This window comes from Brachyhypopomus gauderio, chromosome 2 (assembly GCF_052324685.1).
Source record: "Brachyhypopomus gauderio isolate BG-103 chromosome 2, BGAUD_0.2, whole genome shotgun sequence".
Taxonomy (NCBI): domain Eukaryota; kingdom Metazoa; phylum Chordata; class Actinopteri; order Gymnotiformes; family Hypopomidae; genus Brachyhypopomus; species Brachyhypopomus gauderio.
The window spans coordinates 25,641,004-25,659,325 of record NC_135212.1 but is presented as its reverse complement, the minus strand read 5'-3'; the positions used below and the strand labels follow the sequence as shown (position 1 = coordinate 25,659,325).

At 40.9% G+C, this 18,322-nt stretch overlaps 1 protein-coding gene across 3 annotated transcripts in view; it reads right to left on the bottom strand.

Moving 5' to 3' along the window:
- hipk3b (homeodomain interacting protein kinase 3b) overlaps positions 1 to 17,192 on the bottom strand; it is a 37,823-nt gene extending 20,631 nt beyond the window's left edge. For all 3 annotated transcript variants that reach the window (XM_076992462.1, XM_076992470.1, XM_076992480.1), the window contains exons 1-2: positions 16,843 to 17,192; positions 9,570 to 10,815 (exon numbers count right to left, since the gene is read on the bottom strand). In XM_076992462.1, coding sequence (XP_076848577.1) covers positions 9,570 to 10,813 — 1,244 coding nt within the window. In that variant the 5' untranslated portion in view covers positions 10,814 to 10,815; positions 16,843 to 17,192. The remainder of the gene's footprint in view (positions 1 to 9,569; positions 10,816 to 16,842) is intronic.
- Between the last annotated feature and the right edge of the window lie 1,130 nt (positions 17,193 to 18,322).

Genomic DNA, 18,322 nt, shown 5'->3' with positions numbered 1-18,322 from the left:
CTGATTGCAGTACCAAAGCAGGTTAATTTAAGTACTCCAATATGGTTACAATTTGAGAGAGGTTACTTGGGAAATCAATAGGGGTGTCACAATTTCGATATTAAATCGTAATTATGTCACGATCTCGAGCCTCGAAGTCAAAAAGAGGATCGATGATCCCTCCCTCTAAGCTACGCAAGCACCCACACTACGCAAAGTAAAGCCTGGTTTAAACTAGACACGCCACGAGGGTCTGCGCACCGAAAATTACGTAATCGCGATGGCTCCGCCCGTGTGCGCTGGCGATTCACAAGGTTGTACCCCTCTCGAATTTAGTAACTTTGCGCGCGCCGCACTTCAGCACAATGAAACAAGTCATGTTTTCTGGGCTCATACACCTTTACAAGGTGGAATTAAAGCACCTAATTAAGTTAAATATTTATATATATACTCGTAATGATTCGAAATAATTCGCTTTTTCATCACATTATTTAATGGTTGTTTATTTTCAAAACGCCCCAAATTAACGTCTTCACGTTCTCTCATGTTTCGTCCTGGAATTACAAGAGGCTCATATTTGTTAACGTAATACAAGAGAACTGTTCAGTCAGATAGCTATTTGTTGTGAAACCAAGTAGTTACAATTTCAAGCATTTTCAAGTACTTTAGCCTAAATTCCAGCACTTTTCAAACCTGGAACACAATGCAACATTAATTTTCGTCAGGTAAATGTTCCTTCCCCTGTTTTTGAGGGGTGTTTCTTTATACTACCACATATCGTTACGGAGAACACTGCAAAGAATATAAACGCCTGCGCCGTTCACGCAGGTCCTGCAAGGTGTGCGGAGTCGCGCGCTACAGTGACTCGCAAAAGTGTAATTCATAATAAATAATCCAGCCTTGACGCAGCTCAGGGATTACGTCACATGCAGCGCTGTGCCGCCGTTACGGTTATTTAAACAAATTTAAACATGGGTCTGTGGCGGGAGCTGAGTGCAGAGCGTTGAGGAATGATTTCGATTGGAGGATCGTGCTCCCTGTCTGAGATTTTTTATTATTAATTTTTTTTTGCTGATGCTGGTCCAGCGTGGCGTGTGCCAGTGATTATGCCTTGGCGTGTCAACGGTGGCACGCGTGCCATTGGTTGCCAACCCCTGCCATAGACTAATTTAAAACTGGCATAGGCCTCTCTGCTGTAAATCGAGAATCGAATCGTGACCCTAAAATCGGAAATACAATCGAATCAAGGATTTCGAGAATCGTGACACCCCTAGAAATCAGGTTATTTGCAACCATAGAGGCTGCAATGAACAATAGTAATGAATTAATTTTACATTTATATGACCAAGACAGTTTTGTGGAAAATAGCTTAAAATTGTTACTAGAACTATAGTTAACTGATTACCTTAAACACTGCTTACTATAAAACAAAAATGAAAATGTTCACCGTTTTCCTTGTGTCAGTAATATACTGTTCATGGTTCACCTGTTTATAGGCTGTTTAATACCTCCCTCTCCTATTGTTTTACAAATTACTCAGAAAATGTCTGAGAGATCATTGCAGGAAGTATAATGAAACAAAAGCAACACAGAATGGATTCCATGGATTAAGGTAACAGGGGCTTCCAGCTATGATTTCTGGGAAGGAATTATACACCACCAGGAAAGGAAGGGGTTCTCATTCCAGGGCTCACATCTTTCCTGCTTAGATCCAACAGTAAAGGAAACCAAAGCAGTTCAAAGCAGTGAATTAGAGCAACTACGGGCCACCTCCCCTACCCAGCTGATCAAAGCAGTCATCTATTTATATGGGAAAACTATTTTTTAAGGATGTTTTCAGGACAAAGTTTTTTTTTTTTTTTTTTATTAAAATCTCCAACTACTCCTACAGGAACACGGTGGCAACATATCCCTTATAAGCAATAGCTATCTGATTTATTAATTTTAAAGAGGTAATTCAATTACAGCCATTTATGTATGTTGACCATCAGAGCAGAGGTGGTGACTTAAACGGACACCAGATAGATTTGAAACACATTCTCATGTGACTGCAGAGGGTCTTACGCATTCCTATAAAAACAAAATTCAACCACTACAGCCACATCCCTGTAAAACTGGTGCTGTGGTTAAAAGAAAAGAGGAAAATACAACACAACAGAAATACAACAGAAAAGGGCACACTAACCCAGACAAAGAAAACAACTTGAATTAACAATAAGTCAGACCAGCAAAAACCACTAGAAAAATTTATTACCCTACATTTTTGTAAATTGTATTATGTTAAGTCCTTTGAGCCTTTATGTTCTGAGTCCTGATGAATAACGATGTGATTTCTAAATAAAAGCAAAAACAAGCAAGTCCACAAGATGCTAAGGATGTTGAAACCCCAAGAGAGGAACTACCACTTCCGTTTTCCTTCAGTAAGCCAGCAGTGTGAAATGGGGTTAACTCTTCCTCTCTTCACCAGCACCTCACACTGCCATCGGCACAGGCTGCGTTAAAAAAAACCTCCATTGCATCCTCACGTCACTCTGTTCCACTTCCACAACAGCTCGAGCTCGCTTGCGTGAGCCTGTTTGCAATGGCGAGTGGACTTTGATATTTTTCTTCCTCCTTCACTGCTTCCACGCCACATCCTCACCTTCTCATCATCCTCCTAGGCCAGAGTGTGTTCAGCAGTCCAAACCCTGCCTTTTGAGCCCAATTTGCACAAGCATAAATGTTAAAAGAAGCAGAGGTTTAGGGCAGATTCATAACAGGGATACCTCATACTTCAAAGTTAAGAAAGCTTTATTTTTGGTCCATTTAGGTTTTAGCAATGCAAATTCTAAAGTGGCTCTTGTTCTTGGAAGCTAGTACGCTATTCCTCACCACATCGACACAGGGCACCTATTGGCCAGGACCTGTGGTGCCAGCAAACACTAGGCAGCAGTTCCTGACCTGCTGGGTAGAGCAACACATCAAATGAGTCATGCCCTTGCCATCCTGAGCCTACAGGCTAACCTCAGAAAGTCTCTCTGCAGAGTATCAGAAAGTCTTCTCTTAGTTTAAAACACTGGTAGTACTGTTGCCATTAAGGTACTTTTTACACACCAACATAAAAACCTCTCAAATGTATGGCCCAGCCTTGATAAGTGTCCAAGCCTTACCAGGATGTCTACAATGACTGTTCCACTTTTACTGCATCTTGCAACTATCCTGGATAAGTCTGTTTAATTTCTGCCAAATGCCACAGTTTTGAAGCCCTATAACAAAAACTTGAGTTTGTGCCACTAAATGAGATTTGGACAGCACATGACCCTGTGCCTTAGTGCTGATAAACACAGCAACATGCCTTAGCAGTCGATTCTTTGAGCTATAATAGACAACATTCATTACAACAATCTCAAAACAAGTAGCCTATAAACAGACATTCAGAATTGGACACTAACAAAAGATACAGACAAACAATGAAAAACACCACATATAAAATTGCATTTTGCCTTTTTACCTTTCTAACACACCAGATTAGATCTGTGTACTCTGTTGTCAAGACAAGCAAACACAGGCTGTGATAACTTATATATGAGGCTCAGTTTCAGCTTGTATCACAGTACATAAGCAAAGGTACAGGAGTCCTTTGCCCTTACTGCTCTGTGGTTTCACAAAATAGGTCTCACTCGCATGCTACAGTACAACGCTGCCCAACAGCACAAGCAATCTAATTGCCAGCATCACCTACAAAGGTCTGCTTTAAGCCATTATGGTCATTGCTTAAAACAGCCTAACAATAAGAACACACCTGACACCAGCGGCCTGAAAAAGAGCAGGTGAGAATTCTGCATAAACAACACATTCAATAAGAGTTTTAACATACAGAACATCGTCATAATAAAAACAAACTGTTTACTAAACACAGGCAGGTTCACAACTGGCTTTCACTTAAGAGGCTGAAGTTCAAACCAAATTAAATGACATGAAACCTAAATTAAAACACGGCTTGCCTTTCCACTTAACAATATCCAAAGGGTCACTAGAGCAGCCCCCACTGCCTTTGCTGGTGGCTATCTATACTCCATCTTCTAAAAGCAACAAAACAGCTGACTATGCAAGACAGTGACCTTGACCAAGTGCTGGTGTGATCTCTCTAGCATTTCATCCTGCCTTATTTCACTCCAACGGCTAGCGCACTTCACCATCTATAGAAGTCAAACTGCGCTGGCTATCCTCCCGTCGGCTAATTTTAGGCAGCCTCCTCCAGCCCGTCGCCCCCCTGCCAACCCAAACGCTCCGCCCCTCTGATGTGTGTCCGGGTTCTACCCTGGACAGAGAAGCATCGAGAGACGCTGGTGTGGGTCAACGTGTCACACAGCAGGGTTCAGGGGGAAGTGTAAAAGGACCAATGCGATTTGGAGGTGTTTTTTCTCTTGAAGACCACAGCACCTTCAGACACAAATGCAGCAACAAGAATGTTGAGAACAACTTTTTATGGGTTGCTAAAAGTGTGCCACACAAAAAACAAACCCAAAGATAAAACAGAATGAAGGGCTAACAACATTTAGCCAACAAATCCAGTCACACCGTTACAAAAAGTACAGCATGCAGTAAACAGGCCTATGTGAGCAACATTTACCAGGAACACGTGAAGGCCAGAATGGTAAAGTTGCTCTAAAAGGAAAACCATCAATATCCTTACATAGTTTAGCATTTTAATGGAGCTTGGTGGGAGGGCTGAAGACGACTCCCGGAGCCCTGATAATAAACACCCAAACTTTATACAAGACTCAAGTCCTCTCTGGTGTCGACCTGGAACAGATTCGCCAGCCTCTGACAGGCAATGACTTGGACTTGTACTGAATCTCTAGTCAGAGTTAAGATTTGAATGCATTTGCAAGCCCATAGCTACAAGGTTGCAACACACATCTTGGCAGGTCACAAATCTGAATAAGAATCAGCACTGGTCAGCAGTTCCGTTGTTTACTTTTGCATGATGTTCACACCACGCCATCATCTGTGCATACACACAGTCTATCAGTTTGTAGTATTTGCACATAACGTAACAATCTAGAATTAGAATTATCGAAGAGTGCAAAAGAACATGTGTATAAATAATTTAAAACAAGATTGGATGTATAAGATCAATCCAAATTTCCAAGTTTCCACACACACACACACACACACACACACACAAAAAACAAAAAAAACCACTAAAGATTTTCAAGAAAACAAAAAATTCTAGCATCTTAAAAATGTTTCTCTTCAAATGTAGCAATGATGAAATTACAGACCTGAAACTTTTCAAAAGGGAATAACTCCTGACAAGTTTGACAACTTTTGGGCTGACAATTCAAACGCGTGCCAGTTCAAGGATTAGCCTAGTTTGTGAGCAAATAGGGATTTACAATGTTGCATGTCAAACTGCACACATTCAGGCAAGAGATCTTTTACAGAACCCAAAGTTCTCCATGTGAACACATTTAGCTTCCCATTCAGCAGAACACAGGAAACGTGCTGTACATACACACATAGACAGTGAGAACTTTAAAGAGGTATAATTACATACAATAGCAAATCGTATGGATTCCGAAATAGCTTTCTTTCTTATTATGAAAACTCTTTTTTGGGAAGAACTGACAGTGCTCCAAGTTATATAATTACTGCTCTGACATAGGCTAATGTCAGGATTTACTAAATGAGTTGAACATAGTCACTCCAGCATAATGAAGCAAGATTTAGGACAACATAACTGTTATAGCAAACATGGCAAAATGCTTGTTGCATATCAGACACACTTTAAGGACTATGACCAGGACTGTTAATGGACTAGTCTGTAACAATCCATACGACAAACAAGTGCAGGCTACACGTTTGTGTACATCTGTACGTCTTTAACGTTATCTAACCCGTTATCAAATGCCTGCCTGGCATCTGACACTGCACTGATAACTTCACACTGCAATCTTCCGCCGCCATTATATGATCAATGTATTTTGTTATCATTATTTTGTTAATAATTGATTACAATTTCTGAAGTTTTTTTTTTTATCATTATTGTTTTTAGACACAAGTATAAAATCTGCAGTAAAACGAAAGAGTACAAGAGCTGTAGAGACAACTGGAGAAACAGTGAAACTGGAGGAGTGGTGTGGGACCCGGGCAGAGGGAGAGAAGGTCAACATGTCCCTAAAAGAGGGGCCGTAAGGACACTTCTGGGGCTTGGGGGATCCTGTAAACATTCTCACAGCACTGAGACTCACATTGACATGGAACAATAAACATTCACAAGGGTCATTCTTGTTGATTATGTAACGGCCATATTTCAGATTCACTTTTCTCAACTAAAACACTGTCCACCTACCCTTACGCAGCTGACAAGACTCTTAAGGCAATCTTTTGCATGTCAGTACAACAAATTATTTCTGCAGACCGGCCATGTGCTGAATGTAACATTTAATAAAGTTGACATCAGAAAAAAAAGTTAGTGTCCATTTTCACACACAAAAGATAAGGAAACGTGGAAGAAATAAGCATAATAATAATAATAATAATAATATTTAAAAAAAAATTCATATTACTATAAATGCAAAAACATGCCACATTCCATATGACAAAATACTGAGTTTTCCTACAACTGATGTGAAATTCTACCTGGTTCCAACAGTTATCGGTTTGCTTTCTCCAAATCTTATTGTGCTGGGTTTGTTTTCAGAACACTGCTTCCTGTCCCATGCCAACACAGCACGATCAGCTCATTGGATGCCAGCAACATCGCTTTACTCAATTGGTATGGAGCTCCTGAGTAGACAGGATGTTTGTCATGGGAAACATATCATAGGTAACATGTCAACATCCGTGTCATAGGTAACATTTCCTTCCCAGCAATTCCACGAGGATTCAAATGCTATTTGACCTGATTCAAATGGGGTACATATGATGCTGCACAACATACTCACTGTGTTCTGTGGTAAAACCAATTATCTGAAGGATGACTAAACACTAAGCTTGATATTTCAGATAAATATCAGCATACGGTAATATTTTATTTATAGTGTAACATTAAATCAGATAATACGATTGTATTAAATGTAACAGGTTGTACTGCAGCTCTTTCTATGAACTCTTTGTAACAGAAATAAGTAATCAGAATGTGAGTCATGATGACTTCGCTACTCGTGTAGCTACTAGGCGGAATTATAATGAATTCAAGCAAGTTCACTCTGGAGCCCAATCAAGACTTCCACGCCACGTTTTGAGCACAGCTGATGTCATATGCTCAGAGCACAAGAGAAAACACAATCTTCGCTCTTACTGAAACCCCATCTGAGGGAGATGTTCTGCCTGACAATGTGGGTATGTTGGATTAATGCAGGTTTTTACACATCTGTGCAAATTCATTCATCTATAATCCTTTACTCCCAAAAGTACTTGTTTTGCTATACACAGGCATGAAAATGGGTCAGGGGTTAAAAAGGTGAGAAGACCGGGGGGCGGGGCATGTGACGTCATGGGGATACGGCGACGGGGCGTTGACACGTGTGGGGGGGGGCGTTGACATGTGACGTCATGGGGATACGGCGACGGGGGGGGGGGGGGGGGGGGGGGGGGGGTGGTTTTGGCTGCTGGTGTACGGGGGTACAGCGACAGGTGATACCAAATATTACGGAGCCCGTAAGGTGACATCATGTAAAAAATATAGGCTAATAACGCCTGGCCACGACTTACTAACGGGTGTGAACGGCTTACTAACGCGTGCGAACAAGATAATTAACGCGTGCGAACAAGATAATTAAGTATTACTTTATATAAAGCCAGGTTTACCTTCCTTGGGCAGTCAGTTCGCGAACATCCCCGGGATCTACTTGCTTTGCTGTGAAAAAAAAAAACGTTGTTGTCGCGTGTGAAAGGCGACATTAGTATCTCGTTCACATGCGTTAATAAGTTGTGGCCACGTGTTATTATTTTTTTTTACAAGATGTCACCTTACGGGCTCCGTAAAATATAGTAAAATCCATAAAAAAAATTTTTTTGACTGTCTTGTCAATGGATTCAATGTATGGAGCCAGATCGTAAACGCGAGAAGCCGCTTTCGCCATTCCAGATGGCTCAGTCAAAACCATTACGTCTTAATGAACCAATAAATACATCAGCGGCGAAAATGAGTGTAAAAATACATGTTATTTTCTAACATGGGCTAAGGGTAGACTCAAACGACAAGAGTTTACAACTTCATCTTCAACCTTTTCAGCCCTGGTGCGAATGTTATCACACGTCCCTGGATTCACCAGTTACAACTACAGACACACTAGAAAAAAATCTTGTTTCTTATTTTATGTCACCGTTAACTACACGGGGTTGACGCGAACTTAATAGGCCTATCTATCTACCTATTTATCACAAGAGCTTGTGGCTCTGACGGTGTTCAACGCTGTAGCGAACGGCAGTAACTTTGTTTTACCGCAAAATATGAAAACGATTGAAACCATTAATAACCCAATTAAATCCACTGGGAAATGTACGATCTGGTAAATGTAGTGGTAAATGTACGATCTGGTAAATGTAGTGGTAAATGTACGATCTGGTAAATGTAGTGGTAAATGTACGATGTGGTAAATGTAGTGGTAAATGTACGATGTGGTAAATGTAGTGGTAAATGTTCGCTCTTCTGCCTTGTCCCCGGTGTAGCACTAGGTCCTGCTTCTCGTCCCGCTTAGCAGTAAATGAATAACATGAATGAAGAACGTTCGTATGATTGAAACGCAATTTGGCCTCTATGAAGGTTCTGGGCGGAAACTGCTGGCCACTGTGTCATTGAAATTGCCGATTTCGGAAGTGCTCTGTTTGCTTATTAAGTCAATATGATAATTAAAATATATACATATAATCTCCCGACCCGACCCCCCCCCCCCCCCCCCCCCTCAACAAAAAACTCATCGGATCTACACGATTCATGTAGGTCACCCTTTTCAACTTCAAAACGGCGAATTTCGCCGAAAGGTGACAGATTTTCATGCCTGTATACAGACAAATCTGCATCTACACAGTCGCAGTGGTAGCATCACTCAAATGTACATCTACAGCTTCACCAAACCTAATACTGCACAAGACAAATGGTGAGGAAATAGGTTGGAGAGGTTGAAATCATTTTAAAATTAATAATGTAAAAACTACATTTATAGAAAATGTAAGAAATGACAAATACTTAAAAAAATTTTTAAAAGCATGACAAAAGTTTGCCGTTAAAAAAAAACTCAAACAGACATGTAGCAAGTCATGTGACCTCATCTTCACGTACAAGAAATTGCAATTTGAATCATGAGCTCCAACACAAACAACATTCTCACACAAATAATTTTAAATTAAGTGTCGACATGTCAATATAACTTCGCACCGCAAACTGTCAATTACAGGTGTCTAAATACTGCTATACTAAATACTGAGTGAACTCCAGCATTATAGGAAATTGGGGAAGAATGAGATATGCAACAGCTTCAAAGCCAAAATGGCAAATCATTCCAGCAAAATATATATGAATTTTCATACACTCATTCATCATGTGGGTATAAAAGGTACTCAAACATTTTGTTGTGCTTACAATAATCTGAGACACATACCTGTAGTACCGAGACTGGAGATACGTAGAACAAACTGCTTTGGAGACATGGCTGGCGGAGCCGAAGTCTATGACTTTCACACGGTACGGCTGTCGTACAGGGTCCACAAGCATGATGTTTTCAGGCTTCAGATCAGCATGAATCAGACCCATGGCTTTCAGCTTCCTCAGTGCCGTAGCCACCTGCTGAAGAATAGGCCGTATCACCTTTAGAGGCAGAGGGCTGAACTTGTTCTGCTTGAGGAAATCGTAAAGGTTCTGCTCAAGCATCTCAAACACAAGGCAGGTGTGGTTCCGGTGCTGGAAGCACTCGAACGCCCGCACCAGGTTATGCTCGTCCGCGTTCTCTCCGCTGAGACGGGCCAGGATGCCCACCTCGATTTGGCCCTGACGCGCGTATGACGGGTGGTTTTTCAGGATCTTTACAGCCACTACCTCACTGGTGCCTCGTTTCCAGCATTTGACCACCTGTCCAAAGGTACCACGGCCGAGGAAGTCCAGCACCTCGTAGGTGTTCTTCATTGAGCAAAGCACCTCATGCTGAACCAGCTGGTAGTCCCCATCTCCGCCACCAGTACCAACTCCTTGCTTCATGGGACCCCCGCCCACCGCCGCCGGGACGGCCACTGGCGCGTTCCCCACGTTCGTTTGCAACATCGCGGGTAGCATTGACAGGTCGTCCACTATCTGCATGGCGCTGCCCAAGGTCTCAAGCTCCTCGCTCTTACGTTTCAGTCCGCATCTCTGGGAGCTGTCCACTAAGTTGAAACCGCAGGCGTGTTCTCCAGTGGCCCTGTCAGCCCCTCCCCCGCCTTGTCCTCCAGCCCCTCCCCCTCTGCTTCTGCTGTCCTCACCCCGGACCCCTCCGCTTGCCCCGGGTGCTCCACCGCTGCTCCTCCTGCCTTGGGCCGTGCGCTCCGGCTCCTTGCCCTTGGACGGGTCACCTTTTTCTCGGGGCGCTGCCGCGCTGGTGGTCTGCCGTCGCACGCCTTGCACCGCAGCCGTCTGCACCGGAAAGTCCTGCCTGCGGGGTCGACCACCTGAAAATTCTCGTGTCTTGTATGTCGGCGCAAGTCTCGTTGGATGTGCAATGCCAAGGGTTCTACCATTCAAAAAGGTCAGTGGAAAGGCCCTCTCATGGTAAACACAGCTGCTGGGTTCAACTTTGAGCTTCTTCACACTGCAAAAGGCACTTGTCTGAGTTTGATAAACATGTGGTGGGTAGACCAAGACTTGTGAGGCCATACCTGTAAGCAAATAAAAGGTGAATATCATCATTTGTTCAAACTATGGTAAACAATAACATACACACACACACACAAAAGAAGGTTAAAGTGATTTATGCCTTGTTATGCAATTTGCAAGTTTGACCTTTGTCCACAACCAAGGCTGCCAAACACAACGGTTGTCTTAACTGTGAAATCAAATAAATAAGAGTGATATGCTTTAGTGAAGGTGCCAAATCTTCTCTCCTCATTCTACCATCACACCAAAGAGTCACACGAGTTCACCTACTTTATCCTTGGAAATGTTTATGTATTTCTGGGCAAAGGAAAAAGTATGTCAGCTTTACATGGCGCAAGTCCTCACACTGCATGCCTGAAGCAAAATGGGGTGAAGGTTGACAATTCTACAACCAATATATCTAGATACTGAATGAAAGTTTTAAAGTTGAGAATGAAGGTGGGAAATATTTAGTCTTTGCCAGAATGCAAAGCCCTGACACCCTGCCATTTTAAGTTATGGTCTGCATGTGTTGATAAAGCAGACGACCTGGTTCCTTTCTTCTGGAGTACATCCAGAAAGTACCACAGCACATTTGCAATTTTAATCAACAGCAACATTGAGAATCAAATTTATTTAGGTTGCACAATGAATGAATGGATGAATGTGGATTCGAAATATGTCCGTCTCTCTAAAACATTATTGTTTGGGCTAGGTCCATTTTAAACCTAGAGGAGCTAAAGCCTGCTACATCTCCAAGTCCACCCAAAAGTACTACCCAAAAGGTCTCATTCTCAATTAACGAAAAGTTTCATTAAATAACAATAATAGTAAACCAAATTCAGACTGTCGTTTGGGCTAATACACTTTGTTATGCATGTTAACAATCTATAAGTCTGAACAGACAGCTCTTATTGTTACACTGCAACTGTCTCAATGAGTGTAACAATTTGAAAAACATCTCCATGGGGTTCATACCCATCCCACAAAGTTAAGTTCAATTCTTGGTTTAGAAAATTCAATGCAAAATGACAATACAATAAAAAATGTAAAGACTACAACAAGACAACACTGTAATGTCCACCTTACTGCTCTAATCTCCAGGGATGTCTGCCAGCTTCTATCAGAGACCTCTGCCAACATGCAAGGTCATTTGGATTCAATGTTGACAATCTTTCAATAAGATTACTTTATGCTTCTAGTACTCTGCTGAGGAGTAGAAACATATGTATTTTCCACTATTAATCGTAGATTTACTGAATAAACTACATGACAGTAAGCAGAAGGGTAACATGAAGAGCAGTTTCAATTTATCCAGCAAATAAAATCAGTGACGATGACATGAGTAACATGTTTGCCCTCAATTATCACAGTAAACTTGGAGAAAGACACATATACGAACATGTACCAGTCAATATTCCCACCACTGCATGATCAGAACGAGGAAAGTATACATCCTGAAAACATATTTTGAAGAGCTCCAACACCAATGCACTGGCTATAAGTCGCATGTTAAAACTAAAGTTCCAACATCACAATGGTGCAGTAATAAGATTGTTGTAACAATATCTAAAAAAAGAGCTTAAATATGTGAGTGCCCACATGTTCAGCACAGATTCAGACTTTATTAACTGGCCTGGCCATTCTCAAGGAAATGTGCTAGAGAAAGCATGATGTCTGATAACTCTGTGTATTATCTTTAACAAACATCAAATGGAAAGATAATGTTACTTAAAACTGCATATCAGTGCTTCTGAGTCAGACATTAACCAACACAAAACTCTCTTGAGCAGTGATTGACATATAGGCCTAGCACCATCAAACGATGAAATGGCCATTGGAGATACAAAAAAAAAACCCATAGAAACTTCTGAATCCCAATGACATCTTGCCTATTAAAATAGGAAAAGCCCTACAATAAAATATTCTCTCACCATCATTCACTGTCTCTCCCTCTCTATTTATCTCTGAAATGGTGACAATACCACCTTTACCTTATAACCAATGAGGACCCTCCGGTACATAATACGTAAATGACAACAGCACCCCAATGCAAAGATTTTCAATTATTATTTTCAAAATGTTTATCTGTGAATGACAGTGTTGTTACTCATAGAAACCATTTATGATAGTTACTGTGATTAATAATTTAAAACACGAGTCTTTGAATTATGCAAACCTACACGTCAGCTGAATGAAGGCACTTTAAGCTCTATTTAGATGGCACTGAAAACACGTTTGGGCATTAAGTGTCACATAGAATACAAAAAATGTTGCAATGAATCATTTGTCTACATTGTTTTATGATGGTCAACCTATAACCAACAGATTCAACATGAAATATCACACTACAGCCAGGTCCTCTAAAATAGCCACACACTCCAGAAACAAGAAGACCAAGAGATAAAGCTTCATAAGTTTTAGCCGTTTCATTTAGCCAAGCTTACCACAGGGCAGCTGCTGAGGTGCTATTATTACTGCATGACATGCAATCTGATTCTCCCCATCTAAGTAGACTGCTCTGTCAATGAGGTCAGAATAACTACACTAAGCTTTATGTTGTTTAACTTACCACTACCCTGTGTTTTCCTTATGGGTGGCCTTTCATCTGGTCTAATGTTCAATTGAACAGTGAACAAGGAAAAAACAAGGAACTTAACACCTCTTAAATGTTTCCATGAAGAAGCAAGGGGTTGTCAACCGAAAGACGAGGCCAACATGTATGAGGTACAGTTCAGCAGTACTAATGTCAGAGGGAAGACAAATATAAACAGGAACACATCTAAGACTTGACCAGACAGTTCAGTGGACAATGACAATAAAACCCGAGTTAACAACTGAATGATCAGACATCTATGCAATGTTCTGTTTCTTAACACCACAACACAGCTAAGCGACCTAGGTCAAGGTACACTTATGATGAAACTGTACATGTTGAGGCTCAACCCATGCATGAATTAATCCTTTATTGTAGGAATCAGTGACACATACCTGCAGGCATCCATGTTTAAAACATTTTCAAGGGAAAAGTAAATTTTATTTAAGTTCAAAAGATGACAGAATACGTCATATTAAAAAATCTGTTTTCTTTTCAGGTTACTGTCATCTAATAATTCTCAAGTGCTCTGTTGCCCAAACTGTTAATGTTGTTGATGCTGTTAATATCTGTCAAGGTTTATGTGTGGCACTGATTTACACAGCCATGCTACAAAAGTCAAAACTCTGTGAACTGGAACTGGAACAATGCTGGGAAAACGTATCTGAGAAAGAGAAAAAGAAAAAAAAAACATGGCTCATGAGCTAAAAATGTAGGTCTACCTCACAGTACAAATAGTTCATTAGATCACAAAAAAATGTTAACATAGCTTCACGTGGCATATTAAAAAGTTTTTTCTAGCACAAAAAAACCCTTTTTTTTACCTTACAAAAATATTTTGTGTGCCAAAATATCTGAGATTTTCTTAAAAACTGGACATTAGGAAAGTGAAACAATAAATTTTCCATAAATTAATTTATTGCCAAAATGTTGTTTACAAATTATGCAAACTTATAGAATTAATCTTAAACTTTTCTGCATGGTTTTTTTCAAGTCAGCAGGGGTTAGTTCCAGCTTTATGATCGATGTCTGAATTGTAGGCAGGCAACATGCTGCCATTTCCTTCCTTCACTGTTTATGAGAAATAAACATCTGAGCTGTAATTTTGTTATTGTAAAATATCTAATAATGACTAATACAGTGGTGATTGTAACAAAAAGCTTTAGGTTACCGTTTGTTTTTAAATTTTCTCTGTGCCAACTATGGCATAAACAGTTCATGGCCCTTCATCCAGCTAGTTCTCAATGAAGGGAACACTACTATTATTTCATAGTAAAGCAATGTATGGAAGAACAACGCAACCTTGTTCGTTTTGCCTTGTGAGTTCTGAGCACCAGTGAGTAGATCTAAAGTGAAGAAGCCTTAATCATTGCAAAAAAAAAAAGAAAGGAAAAAAAAAAAAAAAAAAAAAGCTGTGCTGGGTCACTGGCTTCAAAAACACATGAGCTTCTGTGTCACAGAACAGAGGCTTGAGTTCATGAGACACCAGCAAGACAGCATGTGAGTATGAACACTAGACTCTAAAGAAGCAATGTTACAAACATGTCGACAAATGCTTGATACAATCTGCAACAGCACAGCACGCTGGATTTTCCCTTCTCCATGTTTGATGAGTGCAGTATGCTAATGGTTACAATGCTGCAGCCCTAGCAATCAATAGGCTACAAAAGCTAAGCAACCAGTTTTTGGGGTTCTAACATACATTCACACCAAACAAGTCATTTCTACAAATGCTTAAATCACCACCACATGCAAACCCACCAATGTAAGGACGTGTAGGATGAAAGTAAATCTACCTGTTTAAGCACAACCCATTATGAGCACTTTGAAGACTTAAGTTATACTAGAAAGCTACCATAGAAAAGCTATCAAGATTTGCCTTTCTTACATTGTAGAATATAATTCAACTCAGACACTTGATGTTATTGCAATGACAGAGAAATGCACAAATGAAAGTGTTCGTATCCCCAGAGCACAAACTAATCCTAAATACATAGTAGAGCCAACTGCAAGAAAGAGGACAAATTGCTTCAACAAGCATGTGTTTGTTTCTTTTACAGGGGAGGGACTGAACATGACGCTGAGGCAATATGAACTGCAATAAACCACCACTGCCATTAAACTGAATAGAAGGTGCACAAAAGAATGCATGTCCAAAAAGCAAGAACAAGCAAGTCTCGAAACCATCAGGTTTCAGTTAGCATGTCAATACAGAAGTGCAGAGCAGCAGGACGCTACAAAAAGGGCCTTCATGTGGCTGCTGATATGGAACATGAGCTACAACAGATGTTGTAAGTCACAATCGCATCTATTTTGATCCACATGCCCTCGCTCTTGGTTCTGCTAAAATAGCAGATATGCTATCGGGTGACTCCGGAGCTTCCAGTGAATGAACCTATTCTTGAGAATAAACAGAGCCGCGCAATGATATATGTGTGTGTGCGCTTGGTTTAAAATATGTTTTAGAAAACCGTGAACACTAACTTGCAGATAAAGCAAGCAGAAGAAGTTAAAAGTTGATTCTTACTTCCTTTTTTACATTTCTGATAGTCTCCCTTGTTCGCTTAGTGATTTTATAGTTGGGTTGATCTCATTTTTAAATGATATAAGAGAAATAAGCAAACTCCTGACAGAGACCTCAAAGTGGTCGATTTCAAAACTTTCTGTGGACCCTTAGCGGAGACTAACGAAAAGCTGACAAGTACTTTATATCAATAAGCAAATGGTTGTTTATTTTGAAGATGTGACAACTCCACGTTTTGGCTTTAGCAGCTGGTTAGTTTTACTACATTTACCACAGCAGGTCTGCAGACGTTTGAGAAGGTCCAACACCCATTACTCACCAGTGTGATTACACACCACCTATGATTAGCTATTCACCTCATACTTCATACACCTGTCAAAGACTGCTTTCTTTTAGCAGAACGTCACACGGGTGTTAGATACTTTCGTTTGTGTTTCCATTTGCTCCAAGCTTCTTCAACAAGTCGGAAGGTCGTCTAGTTGACACGCGTTGTTGCTCCTTAAAACCAAGCTAGCCACTTATCCTAGCTAGGCTAGCCAACATAGCTATCGATCTAAAAGTAATTTATCACAGTCAAAACAATTTCAGATTTGGCAATCGTGTACAGCACTCACTTCTTGGTCAACATTTGTGCACTTTGGTCTACTTTCGACATTTAGCGAAAAGGACAGTGAAATTACATAATCTTTAAGGCTAGCTAGTTGAGCAACCTCAGGAAAAAAAACGGTAACGTAGCGAGCTAGGCGCGAGCTAATCGCGAGCTCGGCGCGCGAGCTCACAGCTGATCTGATGTCGACTGTTGCCAGCCAGCTAAGTTGCTAGCTAGCCAGCTAAGTACCTAGCTAGCCAATTGCCTAAAAACAAGTTTGCTCGCTTTACACACGTCGAATAATGACACAGACAGATGGATTCGGAAGCTAATGCGCTCACCTTCACGTAGAGTAACAGTTGGCCGGATCCAATGCTTCTCCTAACATTTTATATACTTATAAGGTACTCATACCATCTGTCTGCACTGCTGCCATCTTGTCCTGGACAACTGGAGGAGACCTCGCTCTCGACAACACCACCATCTCCCACATTTTAAACTTCAAATAACTCAGGCATATACGCAGTCAGAGAAACCAAACTTTGTCCAAGGCATTGTTATACTGTTACACTAATTCGTTACGTTGACAGGGCGGTGCAGCCCCTATCTAAACGAGAAGCAGCCCCTCTTTCATCCCGACGTTCCCCCTGTGCTGTCACTCGCTACCACGTCCCTCCAGACTCTCATCTGCGTGAGAAATGTTTTGAGCTTATGACATAGGGCCAGACAGGAGCAATCAAACACAGACTTAACAAAAGTACTCGATCGAAATACAGAGAGGAAAATAATTATTCAACAAGAACGACAGTAAATTAGGTACTTTAATTTTACACAGATAAACTTAAATTGAACAGAAACAAGAAAGTATCATGGGTATGTTTACAAACATAATGTACATTAAGTGGGTTATAAGGGAAATCAAGTGACAGACATTACCAAAAAAATAAAATAGATAAAATACATACACATACATCTTAATCAAGGATAGCAATATGAGGCAAGGATGATAGGGTCTATGGAAATGCATGCAATAGAGCTTGAAAATGTAATTATATTAAATGCCCTGCCACCAACTTAGCAACTCTTTCCTGCATTCATAGTAAAAATCCATAGAAGAATATCCTACATTTCCCAATCATAGTAATGAACCATGACTCATGACAGTTGTTCAAACATTGCTGGACATCTGGTATAAACAAAAGTACTGGTCTAGTGCAGCCAAATGGAGGTGATCTGTAACAAATGCTGAATAAAATGCTGAGCAAAGGTCTACCCTTAAGATTCTTCCACTGCAGATGGGGATGACACCTAAATACCTCCACCAGCTACCAGATGGAGATCACTGCTGTAAATACCTCCATCACCTACCAGATGGAGATCACTGCTGTAAATACCTCCATCACCTACCAGATGGAGATCACTGCTGTAAATACCTCACCAGCTACCAGATGGAGATCACTTCCATAAATACCTCCACCACCTACCAGATGGAGATCACTGCTGTAAATACCTCACCAGCTACCAGATGGGAATCACTTCCATAAATACCCCACCACCTACCAGATGGAGATCACTGCTGTAAATACCTCACCAGCTACCAGATGGAGATCACTTCCATAAATACCCCACCAGCTACCAGATGGAGATCACTTCCATAAATACCACCACCACCTACCAGATGGAGATCACTGCTGTAAATACCTCACCAGCTACCAGATGGAGATCACTTCCATAAATACCCCACCACCTACCAGATGGGGATGATTTTCCTAAATACCCAAACCCTAACCAGCTACAAAGGAGGTCTGTAATTTAACAAAA